The sequence below is a fragment of the Scyliorhinus torazame genome, chromosome 8 (assembly GCF_047496885.1).
Source record: "Scyliorhinus torazame isolate Kashiwa2021f chromosome 8, sScyTor2.1, whole genome shotgun sequence".
NCBI classification, from domain to species: Eukaryota; Metazoa; Chordata; class Chondrichthyes; order Carcharhiniformes; family Scyliorhinidae; genus Scyliorhinus; species Scyliorhinus torazame.
In genome coordinates this window covers 149,939,875-149,956,909 of record NC_092714.1, presented here as the reverse complement: position 1 = coordinate 149,956,909, position 17,035 = coordinate 149,939,875, and the positions used below count along the sequence as shown (strand labels likewise).

At 49.6% G+C, this 17,035-nt stretch overlaps 1 protein-coding gene across 1 annotated transcript; it reads left to right on the top strand.

Annotated features, from left to right (window-relative positions):
* The first annotated feature begins 322 nt into the window (after window positions 1-322).
* LOC140428185 (protein DVR-1-like) lies at window positions 323-16,093 on the top strand. Its single transcript, XM_072514356.1, has 2 exons — window positions 323-804; window positions 12,848-16,093. Exons 1-2 carry the CDS (start codon window positions 519-521, stop codon window positions 13,645-13,647), a joined length of 1,086 nt encoding a protein of 361 aa, XP_072370457.1. The 5' UTR covers window positions 323-518; the 3' UTR covers window positions 13,648-16,093.
* The last annotated feature ends 942 nt before the right edge of the window (window positions 16,094-17,035 follow it).

Here is a 17,035-nt window from a genome sequence, read left to right as displayed (position 1 = left end):
AAAATACTCTGATCTCTTTTTGTTCTTTCTCTTCTGATTTGAAAGTTCTCCTAGCAGCCCCATTCCCTCAAGAATGTCAGGAATACACACTTCAGTCTGGGAGAAGCCACAGGAGGCGTCGAAGTCAAAGGGGAGCTTAGGATGTGGACATCAAGTCCAGCAGTGACCGTCTGGGATAAGGAGGGAAATCCTTTCAGATGCAAACACTCTCATTCAGCTCCTTTGAAGTGCCACTGAAAACTAACCACAAGTGAGGATTGATGTCTGTTGGAAGCTGATTTCAGACATTCAGGCCCAGGGACACCAACAGTCAGGATTTCATCTGTTTGAAGGAGGGCGGGAAGTTCCCTGCCCCTCAATGTGAGGCTGCTTGGGAGCTCCCTATTGAAATGGTAATTGCAGAGAGAGAGATTTAATCACCAATCAGCATGGTTGTTGAAACTGGTCCTGGCTTGTAACAGGAGCTGGGTCCAGGTCTCTCTCTGTTCTTTATCACTCCTTGAGTGTGGAAGCCAGCAATGGCTCCTCTGGGTCAGCTCACGATATGTTTCACAGTGATTTTCTTTTGCTCTGTCGGACTGTGTGAGCTGCTGGATGCTCAGGTTCAGGAAAAGGCCTTTCTAAAAGCATTGGGTTTGTGGAGCAGACCCCAGCCCTCTGATCCCAGGCCTGTCCCAGCTCGGTTATGGAAGATGTTCCAGAAGAGATCCACGCCCCTCACCCAGGGTAATTCGGATGCTGAAGTGTGCAGAGTCGAGGAGCTAGGGGTGGATGGAGACACCCTCCGTCACCTCCCCAATCTGGGTAAGTGAACCTAACAAGGGGCGGGGCAGGTGGTTTGGGGGAGAGGGCTTGGACCAGCCAGGGTAGTTCTCTTAATCCAGAGTAAGATTAGCATGCGATAGTACCGTATAGAGTGGCTGAGACAAATTTTATAAATACATTTTGAAGGGAGACTAGCATTGCTGTCTCACAGGGTCAGGGATCAGGTTTGATTCAGGCCTTGGTTGACTGGAATTTGTGTGTCTGCATGTGTTTCCTCCCACAGTCCAAGTTAGGTGAGGTTACGGGGATAGACCCTCTTTCAGAGGGTCGATGCAGACTCGATGGGCCGAATAGCCTCCTTCTGCACTGTAGGGAATGGGTGAATGGGTTCTATCGATATGCTGATGGGGTGGGAGGAAGCTCATGAGGGTAAACTGAAGCTGGGTCTCGGAGTTGATTGGGAAGGTTGTGTATATTCTCCGTAATACTGCCTGAACAGCAAGTAAAACCCTTAAAGGGAGTCACACTGTCATCTTGATGGGGGCTGCAGGATGTTCACAGTTCTGTCTGTTTCCTGGAGGGGGTGGGGGTGGGGGTGGGGGGTGGGGGGTGGGGGGTGGGGGGTGGGGGTGGGGGTGGGGGTGGGGGGTCAGTCTGGGGCTGGGAGTGCTGCTTGAGGCTGCAGGAACAAAGGGTCCCGGAGGACCCACTGCACATTGAAGGTTGCAGGGCAGGTTGAGAGCAAGGTTAATAAAGCATATGGGATCCAAAATAAATTGCTGCTTTAATTACAAAAACAAGTTATATTAAACCTTTCTAAAATGCAAGATCAGCCTCAATTGGAGTATTGTGTCCAGTTCTGGGCACCACACTTTAGGAAGGATGTGAAGGCAATAGGTAGGGTGCAGAAAAGATTCACAAGAATGGTTTGGGGGATGAGGAACTTCAGTTATGAATATAGTTCGGAAAAATAGGGATAATTTTCCTTGGAGAAGAGATGGTTGAGAGGAGATTTGATAGAGTTTTTCAAAATTGAGGGGTCTGCACAGAGTAGATAGAGAGAAACTGTTCCCGTTGGTGGAAGGGTTGAGAGCCAGAGAACACCGATTTTAAAGAGATTGGGAAAAGTAGCAAGAGTGACTTGAAGGAAATCTTTTTCTATGCAGAACTGGAATGCACGGCCTGTGTGTGTGTGTGTGTGTGTGTGTGGTGGTGGTATGGGGGGCAGATTAAACATGCCTTTCAAAAGAGATTTGGATCATTATTTGAAGATGAGGAATTTGTAGGTTTACAGGAAGAAGGTGATGGAGAGGGACTGGGTAAGTTGCTCTTTTCGAGGATCATCACAGATAACCAAGATGATTGGGCTCTTTGGGTGGACTTTTACCAAAATTTGTCAGAGTGTCAGGCTTTGACTGAAAACTGGCATGTATCCATCCAGATGCACAGCTGAGTTTTAAGACCATATTTTCTGGCACTCAGTGCACAGAAAAACTGGGGGCGTGCTTTGCACCGTCACTCTGGTGGGGTGGGGCCTGATAGAGCCGGCAAGGCTGACTCCACAGAGGTTTGGGTGCCATCTTTAAAGGGTGCTCCAATCTGTGTAAAAAATATACCCCCCCCCCCCCCCCCCCACACACACACACACACCATGGACACGGAAGACCGCCCTACAAACATCAGGATGACCACCACTCTTTCCCACCCCCTCACCTGGCAACGGAGGTATTGGGGACTCTCCTCACTGGTGAGAATCTTGTTTTTCAACTCTCGCGGGACTTTGCGCTCGTGGCGATCATGGGTGTAAAATCTATTCCCCTCAGTGTGTGTATAATCATTCTAGAATTCTATTCAATTATTCTGAAGGTAAGGATCAGTCTGTCTGGGGCCTCCCACTTTCCTGGGGTTGGAAAGTTACCCAGTCTGTGTTTAGTCTCCTCAATGTAGAGGAGACCAAATTGGGAGCAGCAAAGAGAATACATTAGACCAGATTGAAGGAAGTACAAGCAAAACGCTGCTTAACCTGAAAGGAATACTTGGTGCCTTGAACAGTGAGGAGGGAGGAGGCAATCACAGAAGGTATAACACCTGCCCCTTTACCCTCTCCCACCTCATCCTTCAAAGCTTCTACATTGGGGAGTTTAAACACAGACTAGCTGACTGCTTGGTGGAACACCTTTGGGCAGTCCGCAAGCATGACCCCAACCTTTCTGTCACTTGCCATTTTAACTCAGTACCTTGCTCTCATGCCCACTTATCCATCTTGGCCTGCTGCGATGCTCCAGTGAAGCCCAAGAGAGCTGGAGGAGCAGCGACGACTCCTCCGGTTGGGCACGTTACAGCCCTCGAGGATAAATATTGAGTTTGGCAACTTTAGACTATGACCTTTCTCCTCCAAAACCCTCCTCTTTTTAAAAAAAAATATTCCATTTATGTATCGCCTCAATGCAACAAACCCACCCTCCCTCCCCACACCAGGCCATCTGGGTCCGCACATGCTTGCGAAGGAGGACGGGTCCAGGAACTGTCAGCCATGTTGGGAGCGAGACCCCGGAGGAGGACTTCCTGGGGAAGGCAAGGAGATGTTCATGGGGGGTTTCATTAGTCGCGGTGCAGAGGAGCGATCGGATGCAGTGGAGCGCGTCGGGGAGAACCTCCTGCCAGCGGGAGACCGGGAGATTTTTAGACCGCAGGGCCTTCCAGACCGTCCCGTTCTCCCTCTCCACCTGCCCGTTTCCCCGGGGGTTGTAGCTGGTTGTCCTGCTCAAGGCAATGCTCTTGCTGAGCAGGAACTCATAAAGGAGGATCCCAAATCGCTGTGGACCTAGGTGGGGAAACCGAACTGTGTGAAGATACTGTGGAGGGCTTTAATGACCGTGGCAGAAGTCATATCGGGGCATGGGATAGCGAAAGGGAACCGGGAGTACTCATCGACCACGTTCAGAAAGTACACGTTGCGGTCGGTGGAGAGGAGGGGCCCTGTGAAGTCATAGAATTTAGATATCATAGAATTTACAGTGCAGAAGGAGGCCATTCGGCCCATCGAGTCTGCACCGGCTCTTGGAAAGAGCACCCTACCCAAGGTCAACACCTCCACCCTATAACCCAGTAACCCCACCCAACACTAAGGGCAATTTTGGACACTAAGGGCAATTTTGGACACTAAGGGCAATTTATCATGGCCAATCCACCTAACCCGCACATCTTTGGACTGTGGGAGGAAACCGGAGCACCGGGAGGAAACCCACGCACACACGGGGAGGACGTGCAGACTCTGCACAGACAGTGACCCAAGCCGGAATCGAACCTGGGACCCTGGAGCTGTGAAGCAATTGTGCTATCCACAATGCTACCGTGCTGCCCACTAAGTCCATGCTGAGGTGCTCAAAGGGGCGGGAGGCCTTCACCAGGTGCGCTCGATCTGGCCGGTAGAAGTGCGGCTTGCACTCTGCGCTGACCTGGCAGTCTCTGGTGACGGTCCTGACTTCCTCAATGGAGTAGGGCAGGTTGCGGGCCTTGATGAAATGGAAGAACCGGGTGACCTCTGGGTGGCAGAGGCCATCGTGGAGAGCCCGGAGTCGGTCCACTTGTGCGCTGGCACATGTACTGCGGGATAGGGCGTCAGGGGGCTCATTGAGCTTCCCTATAATCTCGTAATTATAGGTGGAGAGCTCGATCCTCCATCTCAAGATCTTATCGTTTTTGATCTTGCCCCGCTATGTATTATTGAACATGAAGGCAACCGACCGTTGGTCAGTGAGGAGAGTGAATCTCCTGCCGGCCAGGTAATGCCTCCAATGCCGCACAGCTTCCACGATGGCTTGGGCCTCCTTTTCGACAGAGGAATGCCGAATTTCGGAGGCATGGCGGGTGTCGGAAAAGAAGGCCACAGGCCTGCCTGCCAGTTTGAAGATGGCGGCCAGAGCTATGTCCAATGCATTGCTCTCGACCTGGAAGGGGAGGGACTCGTCAACCGCGTGCATCGTGGCCTTGGCGATGTCTGCCTTGATGCAGTTGACGGCCTGGCAGGCCTCAGCTGTCAGGGGAAAAACTGTGGACTGAATGAGTGGGCGGGCCTTGTCTGCATAGTTACAGACCCACTGGGCATAGTAGGAGAAAAACCCCAGGCATTGTTTCAGGGCCTTGGGGCAGTGGGGGAGGGGGATTTCCATGAGTGGGCGCATGCGGTCGGGGTCGGGCTCCAGAACTCCATTTTCCACGACATAGCCAAGGATGGCTAAGCGGTTGGTGCGGAACACACATTTCTACTTACTGTACGTGACATTAAGGAGCTTGGCGGTCTGGAGAAATTTTAGGAGGTTAGCGTCCTGGCCGCAGATGGTGACGTTGTCTAGGTACGGGAAGGTGGCCCGCAGTCCGTACCGGTCAACCATTCGGTCCATCTCACGTTGGAAGACGGAGACCCCATTAGTGACGCCGAAGGGAACCCTAAGGAAGTAATAGAGGCGGCCATCTGCTTCGAACGCAGTGTATTGGCGATCCTCCGGGTGGATGGGGAGCTGGTGGTAGGCGGACGTCAGGTCCACTGTGGAAAAGACCCGATACTGTGCAATCTGATTGACCATGTCAGATATGCGTGGGAGGGTATACGCGTCGAGCTGCGTGTACCGATTGATGGTCTGACTGTAGTCAATGACCATCCTGTGCTTCTCCCCAGTCTTTACTACCACCACTTGGGCTTTCCAGGGGCTGTTGCTGGCCTCAATGATGCCTTCCCGCAGGAGCCGTTGGACTTCCGGCCTGATGAAGGTCCTGTCCTGGGCACTGTACTGTCTGCTCCTGGTGGCGACGGGTTTGCAATCCGGGGTGAGGTTCACAAACAAGGAAGATGGATCGACCTTGAGGACTATGAGGCCGCATATGGTGAGGGGGGGTAGGGGTCCGCCGAATTTTAAGGTTAAGCTTTGGAGGTGGCACTGGAAGTCCAGGCCGAGTAACAGGGCAGCGCAGAGGTGGTGGGGGGGGGGGGGGGGGGGGATTGTAGAGCCGGAAGTTGCTAAACTCTACGCCTTGGACGGTGAGGGTCGCAATGCAGTACCCCCGGATTTCCACGGAATGGGATCCGAAGGCCAGGGAGATTTTCTGGGTAACTGGGTGTACCGCGAGGGAGCAGCGCCTTACCGTCGTGGGGTGGATGAAGCTCTCTGTGCTCCCAGAGTCAAAAAGGCAGGTCGTCTCATGCCCATTGATTTTCACCGTTGTCGTTGCAGTTGCGGGGCCGGCACTGGTCCAGGGTGATCGAGGCGATCTGCGGCAGATGCTGGGAGGCCTGCGCTTGTCAGTGGTGGTGGCGGCGATGAACGGCCAGACGAGCTTCCAGACGAACCGGGGTCCTGAGGTGCCGTCCAAAATGGCGCCGAAGATGGCAGCGCCCACAGGGTGCACATGGCGGGCAGCATTAAAGATGGCGGTGCCCACAGGCCGCACATGGCTTGCGAGGAGGAAAATGGCGGCACCCCTGCGTCGCGTGTGGGGGGTGTTGGAACGCTGGGCCTAGAAACAGCAGCGACCGACCGGGCCTGGCACACAGAAACAAAGTGTCCCTTCTTTCCACATCCGTTGCAGGTTGCGCTCCGCGCCGGGCACCAGGGGGTTCTGCCCACCAAAATAGCATTTGGGCACCCCGGGGTTGGCTGGCTGCTGCGCGACGCAGGCTTGCGGTGGGCTGGGGTCGGTAACTGGTGGGGCCCACTATGCCCATGAGGGTGCCGTGCGGTCGGGGGCGTACGACTGGACGTTACGGGAGGCCACTGTTAACAAATTGGCGAGCTGCCTGGTTCCCGCAAGATCAAGCGTACCCCCTTTCAATAGGCGTTGGTGGACTTACGCAGACCTGATGCCCGCAATGAAGGCGTTTCTGACTAAAAGTTCTGTGTGCTGGACTGCCGAAACTGCCTGGCAGTCACAGTTCCTACCTAGGATGTGCAGGGCACGCCAGAAATCGTCCAGAGACTCCCCGGGGAGTTGCGGTCTCGTGGCCAGGAGGTGCCTGGCGTACATTTGATTGACTGGCCGAACGTAATGTCCCTTCAGGAGCTCCATTGCTTCGGAGTAAGTGGGTACATCCCGGATGAGAGGAAAAATGTCAGGGCTCACCCGTGAATAAAGGACTTGGTGCTTCTGCGCATCCGAGGGTTCCTCAGCGGATGTTCGGAGGTAGCTTTCGAAGCAGGCTAGCCAGTGGTCAAAAGCGGGCGTAGATTTGGCTGCTTGAGGGCTCAGCTGCAGGCGATCAGGCTTGATGCGAAGATCCATCGTTATAAAATCTTTGCACCATAAATTGATGCACTATCAATTACCACCAAGATAAGAGTAGTGGAATAATCGAGGCTTTATTGAGCAAAGATGTTGTGCCTCCTGTAGCTGGAACCAAAATGGCTGCAGCACCGGCGAGCACACACATTTATACACCGCCTACTGGGCGGAGCCAGCAGGCAGGGATTTACCCATGTGCCTCTCGTATATGTGTCTTACCGTAATACATATAATACAGCTAGTGGTGACTACCACACTCCACACGGACAGTGACCCAGAGCCGGGATCGAACCTGGGACCTTGGCGCCGTGAGGCTGCAGGGCTAACCCACCGCACCACCGTGCTGACCCGCTCGCAGCCTTTTTGAAGGCCGCAGCTGCGGCATTATTGAAAGCCGGCTGCAAAAAGTTCTGGGAGAATGGTGATTGGTTGCTTTTTGAACTTTGATGCTGATGCAGTGGAAGTCTCTTAATCCAAGAATGAGTGATCCAAAGATGGTTTCACCGCAGCTGTAACTTCAACCAAGAGATGTCAACATTTTAAATCTTGATTTCTGAACATTCCAAAACAAAGTGCCTGCAGGTCGTATTTGGAAGCTTTATCTATTAATTGATTTTTAAGTGTCTTTTTTTAAAACATTTTTAATTGTAATGTTTAGGTGAAATGTGGTGAACATAAGAACATAAGAACTAGGAGCAGGAGTAGGCCATCTGGCCCCTCGAGCCTGCTCCGCCATTTAATGAGATCATGGCTGATCTTTGAGAACTCCGCTCCACTCTCCGGCCCATACACCATATCCCAGAATCCCTTTATTCTTTAGAAAGGCATCTCTCTTTTTCTTTAAAAACGTTTAAAGAAGGAGCCTCAACTGCTTCACTGGGCAAGGAATTCCAGAGATTCACAACCCTTTGGTGAAGAAGTTCCTCCTACACTCCGTCCTAAATCTACTTCCCCTTATTTTGAGGCTATGCCCCCTAGTTCTGCTTTCCCCGACCAGTGGAAACAACCTGCCCGCATCTATCCTTTCTATTCCCTTCATAATTTTATATGTCTCAATAAGATCCCCCCGCATCCTTCTAAACTCCAATGAGTACAGTCCCAGTCTACTCAACCTCTCGTCATAATCTAATCCCCTCAACTCTGGGATCAACCTAGTGAATCTCCTCTGCACTCCTTCCAGTGCCAATATGTCCTTTCTCAGGTAAGGAGACCAAAACTGAACACACTACTCCAGATGCGGCCTCACCAACACCCTTTACAATTGCAGCATAACCTCACTAGTCTTGAACTCCATCCCTCTAGCAATGAAAGACAAAACTCGATTAGCCTTCTTAATCACCTGTTGCACCTGCACACCAACTTTTTGCGACTCGTGCACCAGCACACCCAGGTCCCTCTGCACAGCAGCATGTTTTAACATCTTACTGTTTAAATAATAATCCATTCTGCTGTTATTCCTCCCAAAATGGATAGCCTCACACTTGGCAACATTGAATTCCATCTGCCAGACCTTAGCCCATTCACCTAACCTATCCAAATCCTTCTGCAGACTTCCGGTATCCTCTGCCCTTTTTGCTTTACCACTCATCTTAGTGTCGTCTGCAAACTTTGACACATTGCACTTGGTCCCCAACTCCAAATTGTCTATGTAAATTGTGAACAACTGCGGGCCCAACACTGATCCTTGAGGGACCCCACTAGTTACAGGTTGCCAACCAGAGAAACACCCATTTATCCCCACTCTCTGCTTTCTGTTAGTTAACCAATCCTCTACCCATGCTACCACTTTACCCTCAATGCCATGCATTTTTAGTTTATGCAGCAACCTTTTGTGTGGCACCTTGTCAAACGCTTTCTGGAAATCCAGATATACCACATCCATTGGCTCCCCGTTATCTACTGCACTGGTAACGTCCTCAAAAAATTCTACCAAATTAGTCAGACACGACCTACCCTTTATGAACCCATGCTGCGTCTGCCCAATGAGACAATTTCTCTCCAGGTCCCCCGCTATTTTATCATAGAATTTACAGTGCAGAAGGAGGCCATTCAGCCCATCGAGTCTGCACCGGCTCTTGGAAAGAGCACCCGACCCAAGGTCAACACCGCCACCTATCCCCATAACCCAGTAACCCCACCCAACACTAAGGGCAATTTTGGACACCAAGGGCAATTTATCATGGCCAATCCACCTAACCCGCACATCTTTGGACTGTGGGGGGGAAATCGGAGCACCCGGAGGAAACCCACGCACACACTGGGAGGATGTGCAGACTCCGCACAGACAGTGACCCAAGCCAGAATCGAACCTGGGACCCTGGAGCTGTGAAGCAATTGTGCTATCCACAAGGCTACCGTGCTGCCCCTCCTTTCCTCCTTAATGATAGATTCCAGTATTTTCCCTACAACCGAAGTTAAGCTTACCGGCCTATAATTACCCGCTTTCTGCCGACCTTTTTTAAACAGTGGTGTCACGTTTGCTACCTTCCAATCCTCTGGGACCACCCCAGAGTCTAGTGAATTTTGATAAATTATAACTAGTGCGTTTACAATTTCCCTAGCCATCTCTTTTAACCCTCTGGGATGCATCCCATCAGGGCCAGGAGACTTGTCTACCTTTAGCCCCATTAGCTTGCCCAATACTGCCTCCTTAGTGATTACAATCATCTCAAGGTCCTCACCTATCATCCTTATTTCCATCAGTCACTGGCATGTTATTTCTGTCCTCCACTGTGAAGACTGACCCAAAAAACCTGTTCAGCTCCTCAGCCATTTCCCCGTCTCCTATTATTAAATCTCCCTTCTCATCTTCCAAAGGACCAATATTTACCTTTGTCACTCTTTTTTGTCTTATATATTTGTAGAAGCTTTTACTATCTGCTTTTATGTTCTGAGCCAGTTTACTTTCATAGTCTACCTTACTCTTCTTTATGGCTTTTTTCGTAGCTTTCTGTTGTCCCCTAAAGACTTCCCAGTCCTCTAGTCTCCCATTAATTTTTGCCACTTTGTATGTTTTTTCCTTCAATTTGATACTCTCCCTCACCTCCTTAGATATCCACGGTCGATTTTTCCCCTTTCTACCGTCTTTCTTTTTTGTCGGTATGAACCTTTTCTGAACACTGTGAAAGATCGCTCGGAAGGTTCTCCACTGTTCCTCAACTGCTTCACCATGAAGTCTTTCCTCCCAGTCTACCGTAGCTAGTTCTTCTCTCATCCCATTGTAATCGCCTTTGTTTAAGCACAAAACACTGGTGTTTGATTTTACCTTGTCATCCTCCAACTGTATTTTAAATTCCACCATATTGTGGTCGCTCCTTCCAAGAGGATCCTGAACTATGAGATCATTAATCAATCCTGCCTCATTACACAGGACCAGATCTAGGACCGCTTGTTCCCTTGTAGGTTCCATTACATACTGTTCCAGGAAATTATCCCGGGCACATTCTATAATCTCCTCCTCAAGGCTGCCTTTACCAACCTGGTTAAACCAATCGATATGCAGATTAAAATCTCCCATGATAACCGCTGTACCATTTCTACATGCATCCGTTATTTCTTTGCTTATTGCCTGCCCTACCATCCTGTTACTATTTGGTGGCCTATAGACTACTCCTATCAGTATCCTTTTCACCTTACTATTCCTGATTTCCACCCAAATTGATTCAACCTTGTCCTCCATAGCATCAATATCATCCCTTACCATTGCCTGGATGCCATCCTTAAACAACAAAGCTACACCACCGCCCTTAACGTCCATTCTATCCTTTCGTATAGTCTGATACCCTTGGATATTTAACTCCCAGTCGTGACCATCTTTTAACCATGTTTCAGTAATGGCCACTAAATCATAGTCATTCACGATGATTTGCGCCATCAACTCATTTACCTTATTTCGTATACTACGAGCATTCAGGTAAAGTACACTTATGCTGGTTTTTTTGTGTCTTTGTTATGAATCCTAACACCTTGATCAGTAACTTATCGCAATTTATTTTTCCTCTTACCCTTTCTCCTAATTTTCCTTGTCTTTGAACCCATATCTCTACATAATAACCTGTCACGTAACCTGCTGCCTTGATCTCCATTAACCATTATACTGTCCATAGCTTTACACTTCCCTTCCCCCCAACTTGCTAGTTTAAAGTCCTTGTGACCAACCTATTTATCCTATTCGCTAGAACACTGGTCCCAGAATGGTTCAGGTGAAGACCATCCCAACGGTACAGGTCCCTCCTGCCCCAGTACTGATGCCAATGCCCCATGAAATGGAATCCCTCTTTCCCGCACCACTCCTTTAGCCACGTGTTAACTTCTCTAATTTTCTCAACCCTATGCCAATTGGCACATGGCTCGGGTAGTAATCCAGAGATTATAACCCTGGAGGACCTGCTCTTTAATTTAGTCTCTAGTGTTTGATAATCCCCAAACAGGTCCTCTTTCCTAGTCTTACCTATGTTGTTAGTCCCAACATGGACCACAACAACTGGATCCTCCCCCTCCCTCTCCAAAATCCTTTCAAGCCGATCAGAGATGTCCCTCACCCTGGCACCGGGCAGGCAACATACCATGCGGGACTCTCGATTTGGCTTACAAAGGATGCCATCAATCCCCCTAATTATAGAATCCCCTACAGCTACCACTTGTCTTTTTGCTCCCCCCTCTTGAATGGCTTCCTGTACCACGGTGCCGTGGTCAGTCAACGCATCCTCCCTACAGCCCTCTTCCTCATCCACACAGGAAGCAAGTACCTCATACCTGTTGGACAAGGTGAAGGGCTGAGGCTCATCAACTCCTAAACTCAGGACCCCCCTACCTGCCTCCCTTGCAGTCACACCACTCTGTCCCTGACCACTGTCCGAATTAACAGAACGTATTCTACCGGGTGTGACTGCCTCCTGAAACAAAGCGTCCAGGTAATGTTCCCCCTCCCTGATGTGCCGCAGTGTGTGCAGCTCGGTCTCCAGCTCATCAATTCTGAGCCGAAATTCCTCGAGCAGCCAACACTTGCTGCAGATGTGGTCACTGATGGTCTCAATGGGATCCACCAGTTCCATCATACAGCAACAGCACATCACCTGTCCAGCCATATTCAACTAGTTAATTAATTTAAATATTAAAAAAAAAAATTTCTTTATAGAACCTCAAGGATAAACCCGAACACCAACAAAAGCACAGCCCTCTCTCGCCACTCACCCGAACTCAGTCACTCACCTAAACTCAGATGCACTCTGTTCCAATCAGCACTACGTGTCTCAAGGCACTCCTGCCACACCTTTTGTGCACTCACCTCTCCCAGCGCTGTCCCGGCTCGCTCCTCCAGCGCTTTTTAAATCTCCCGGCTCTCTCCTCCGGCGCTGTTTTCGCTGTCCCGGCTCTCTCTGCTCCCGCGCTGTTTTCGCTGTCCCGGCTCTCTCCTCCCGCACTTTTTAAATATCCCGGCTCTCTCCTCCGGCGCTGTTTTCGCTGTCCTGGCTCTCTCTGCTCCCGCGCTGTTTTCGCTGTCACGTGCTTTGGGCGCGATTGCGATTCCTCCATTTTGTCAGCAGCAAACAAGGTAACAGAAAACGGTGGGTCGCGAAGGTCGGCTGCCGTGGGTCACGAAGGTTGGCCAGTTGGTAAAAATGGGTTCCCGGAAAAAAAGTTTGAAAGACACTGCTATAACATTGTCTCTCTTTTCAGTTCCGACCAAGCGTCCATGGCTCGATGCGTTAATTCAGTTTCTCTCCTGACAGATGCTGGCATACCTGCTGAGCTTTTCCTCCATTCTTGCTCAGATGATGAACTCTTTGACCTTCTCTTTTGTCAGGTGGTCCGATCTCTGGGCTGGGATCCCTGCCATGGCTGTGCGTGCGGACACGACTTTGTTTCAATTTGTCGGTGCTGGAAAAAGTGGAAGAGCTCACATTTGCACAGTTGGAGCTGACTCTCCTCGGAGACCCTTACCCAATCCCCGGAGCAGCAGCAACCTGCACCCTGTCCATCTGGAAGGCGGGGGAGACCCCCAGCTCCAGGCAGGAACTCATCGCCTCGCAGTCCTTCCAGACCTTGCACGGCTCCCTCTACTTCGACCTGACCCGGATCACCAGGGCCTGGAGACGCCCGAGCAGTAACCAGGGGGCATTCCTGGAGGTGGGAAGCTCCTTGATGGGGAATGAGCGGGCACCGAGCCCAGCCTGCGCTTGGATTGCCCGGGAGCTGCGCGTCTCCCTGTTGGTGGTCACCTTGAATCGGGAAAAATGCAAAGCATCCAGGAAGAAGAGGAGCTCCTTCCAGTTGCCCCTTGCGTTCAGCCGCGTCTGCAAACGAAGGAGGCTCCACATCCAGTTCAAGGATGTAGGCTGGCAACACTGGATCATCGCCCCCCAGGGTTACATGGCTAACTACTGCCACGGCGAGTGCCCCTACCCACTGAGTGAGAGCCTGAACGGCACCAACCATGCCATTCTGCAAACACTAGTGCATGCCACTGACCCTGACCACACTCCCCAACCCTGCTGTGTTCCCATTAAACTCTCTCCTATTTCAATGCTTTATTATGATAACAATGACAATGTGGTTTTGAGACATTATGATGACATGGTGGTGGATGAGTGCGGTTGTAGATGAGATCTTCCTACGAATTAAGTTGTTTTTAACTCTTACAGAACTGGTCTCCACCTTTTAGAAATCTTTGTCATTTCTTTCCCTCTCCACACAATAAATGCTTGCTTTCTAACAATTATGCTTTTGTTTTTGGATGAAGCGTGTAACCTTGGATGAGTCTTTATCTCCAGAGGCTGATCGAGTGACAATGTTACAGACTTTTCCAACTGGTTTCACTTAGTAGCTTTGATAGCTGAACCTTATTCATTTGAATGGTCACCTGCAGAGCAGAACCCTTAACACTCAGATGTATTCTTCTGTGAAAGGACCAGAGACTAATTAGCTCTGTAGAATTTGTTGTAGAGTTACAATTATATTTGGAGATTCATTTGACTTGGTTTACAGTGAGCCTCAAAATAAACTCTGGCCACATTTCTTCTGCGAAAGAGCTGAACAGTTAATGTAAGGAACCCGCTCAGTGCATTGCTCAAAATAGGACTCCTGTGCTATGTTCGGATTCAACCTCCCTTCTTGTCACCTCTTTGTGATCTAAAGAGAAATATTTTCAAGACTCAAGACCTGTAGCATAGATCGTGATGTATAAGTTGACTGTTGAAGACTCTTAAAATTCTTTGACAATCAGGAGCCAACTTCTCTGCAGAGGACAAAATGTCCGCCATTTGTGTTGGTGCAGGAAGGGTCCATTTCTTTTTTTTAAAAATAGAGTACCCAATTCACTTTTCCAATTAAGGGGCAATTTAATGTGGCCAATCCACCTACCCTGTACATCTTTGGGTTGTGGGAGTGAAAACCATGCAAACACCGGGAGAATGTGCAAACTCCACATGGACAGTGATCCAGAGCCGGGATCGAACCTGGGACCTCAGCGCCATGAGGCAGCAGTGCTACCCACTGCGCCACCTTGCTGCCCTCTTGGAGAGTCCATTTCTGCTCCTCAGTCACGCTCTGCTCTGTCTGGGCATGTCTTAAACTCTTATGAATCTTCTTGGCAACATGGCTGTATCACCTGCTTGAACCAATGCAGCTGCTGTAACCCTAAACAAATATCTCGAGGAATTGTGGCCAGCTCATGCATGTATAGCTTTCAACGTGCATTAGATGAGAAATTTGGCGGGCGGCGGGGGTGAATTGACGTGTACACAGAGTGGAGGCCTAAACTTACATTTCGTCGCTGAATAAATGGGGCCATGTTATCCAGCAGATTGATTTATACGCTGCATTTTATGGTAATTATCATTTGAGTTAGATAATAAATCCACATTGTGCTCCTTTCAAACTCAGTGATTTGGCCTCCACAGCCTTCTGCGGCAAAGAGTTCCACAGATTCGCCACCCTCTGGCTGAAGAAATTCCTCTTCCTCTCTTTTTTAAGGGTTCGTCCCTTTAGTCTGAGATTGTGTCCTCTGCTAAGAGGAAACATCCTTTCCACGTCCACTCTATCCAGGCCATGCAGGATCTTGTAAGTTTGAGGGAGTTGAAGGGTGGGTCAGTAAATTTGCAGACGATACGAAGATTGGTGGAGTTGTGGATAGTGAGGAGGGCTGTTGTCAGCTGCAAAGAGACATCGATAGGATGCAGAGCTGGGCTGAGAAGTGGCAGATGGAGTTTAACCCTGAAAAGTGTGAGGTTGTCCATTTTGGAGGGACAAATATGAATGCGGAATACAGGGTTAACGGTAGAGTTCTTGGCAATGTGGAGGAGCAGAGAGATCTTGGGGTCTATGTTCATACATCTTTGAAAGTTGCCACTCAAGTGGAGAGAGCTGTGAAGAAGGCCTATGGTGTGCTCGCGTTCATTAACAGAGGGATTGAATTTAAGAGCCGTGAGGTGATGATGCAGCTGTACAAAACTTTGGTAAGGCCACATTTGGAGTACTGTGTACAGTTCATTTTAGGAAGGATGTAGAAGCTTTGGAAAAGGTGCAAAGGAGATTTACCAGGATGGTGCCTGGAATGGAGAGTAGGTCTTACAAGGAAAGGTTGAGGATGCTAGGCCTTTTCTCATTAGAACAGAGAAGGATGAGGGGCGACTTGATAGAGGTTTATAAGATCATCAGGGGAATAGATAGAGTAGACAGTCAGAGACTTTTTCCCCAGGTGGAACAAAGCATTACAAGGGGACATAAATTTCAGGTGAATGGTGGAAGATATAGGGGGGATGTCTGAGGTAGGTTCTTTACCCAGAGATGTGGAGATGCCGGCGTTGGACTGGGGTGAGCACAGTACGAAGTCTTACAACACCAGGTTAAAGTCCAACAGGTTTGTTTCGATGTCACTAGCTTTCGGAGCGCTGCTCCTTCCTCAGGTACTTTACCCAGAGAGTAGTGGGGGCATGGAATGCACTGCCTGTGGAAGTAGTTGAGTCGGAAACATTAGGGACCTTCAAGCAGCTATTGGATAGGTACATTGATTACGGTAGAATGATATAGTGTAGATTAATTTGTTCTTAAGGGCAGCACGGTAGCATTGTGGATAGCACAATTGCTTCACAGCTCCAGGGTCCCAAGTTCGATTCCAGCTTGGGTCACTGTCTGTGCGGAGTCTGTACATCCTCCCCTTGTGTGCATGGGTTTCCTCTGGGTGCTCCGGTTTCCTCCCACAGTCCAAAGATATGCAGGTTAGGTGGATTGGCCATGATAAATTGCCCTTAGTGTCCAAAATTGCCCTTAGTGTTGGGTGGAGGTGTTGACCTTGGGTAGGGTGCTCTTTCCAAGAGCCAGTGCAGACTCAATGGGCCGAATGGCCTCCTTCTGCACTGTAAATGTAATGATAATGTATGATTAATCTAGGACAAAGGTTCGGCACAACATCGTGGGCCGAAGGGCCTGTTCTGTGCTGTGCTGTATTTTTCTATGTTCTATCTGCCATTTCTTTGTTTCCTATTATTACTTCTCCAGCCACATTTTCCAGTGGTCCAATGTTTATTTTTGCCCCTCCTTACCTTTTATAGATATGACAGCTGGGGGTAAATCTAACTTCAATTAATTAATAAATCTGCAACAAAATACAATACCCGATTTGTGAAAGTTGCCGGCCTGACCTGGTCTGGCCTACGCATGACTCCATACCCACAGCAATGTGGCTGGTTGACCCTCTGAAATGACCTAGCAATTCAGTCATAAAATTCCTACAGTGCAGAAGGAGGCCATTCAGCATATCGAGTCTGCACCAACCCTTTGAAAGAGCACCTCATCTAGGCCCACGCGCCGTCTGGGCCATGCTCCACCCTATCCCTGTAACTCAGTAACCCCACCTAACATTTTGGACACCAAGAGGTAATTTAGCATAGCCAATTCACGTAATCTGTACACCTTTGGACTGTGGGAAGAATCCGGAGGAAACCCACGCAGACACTGGGAGAACGTACAAACTCCACACAGACAGTCACCCAAT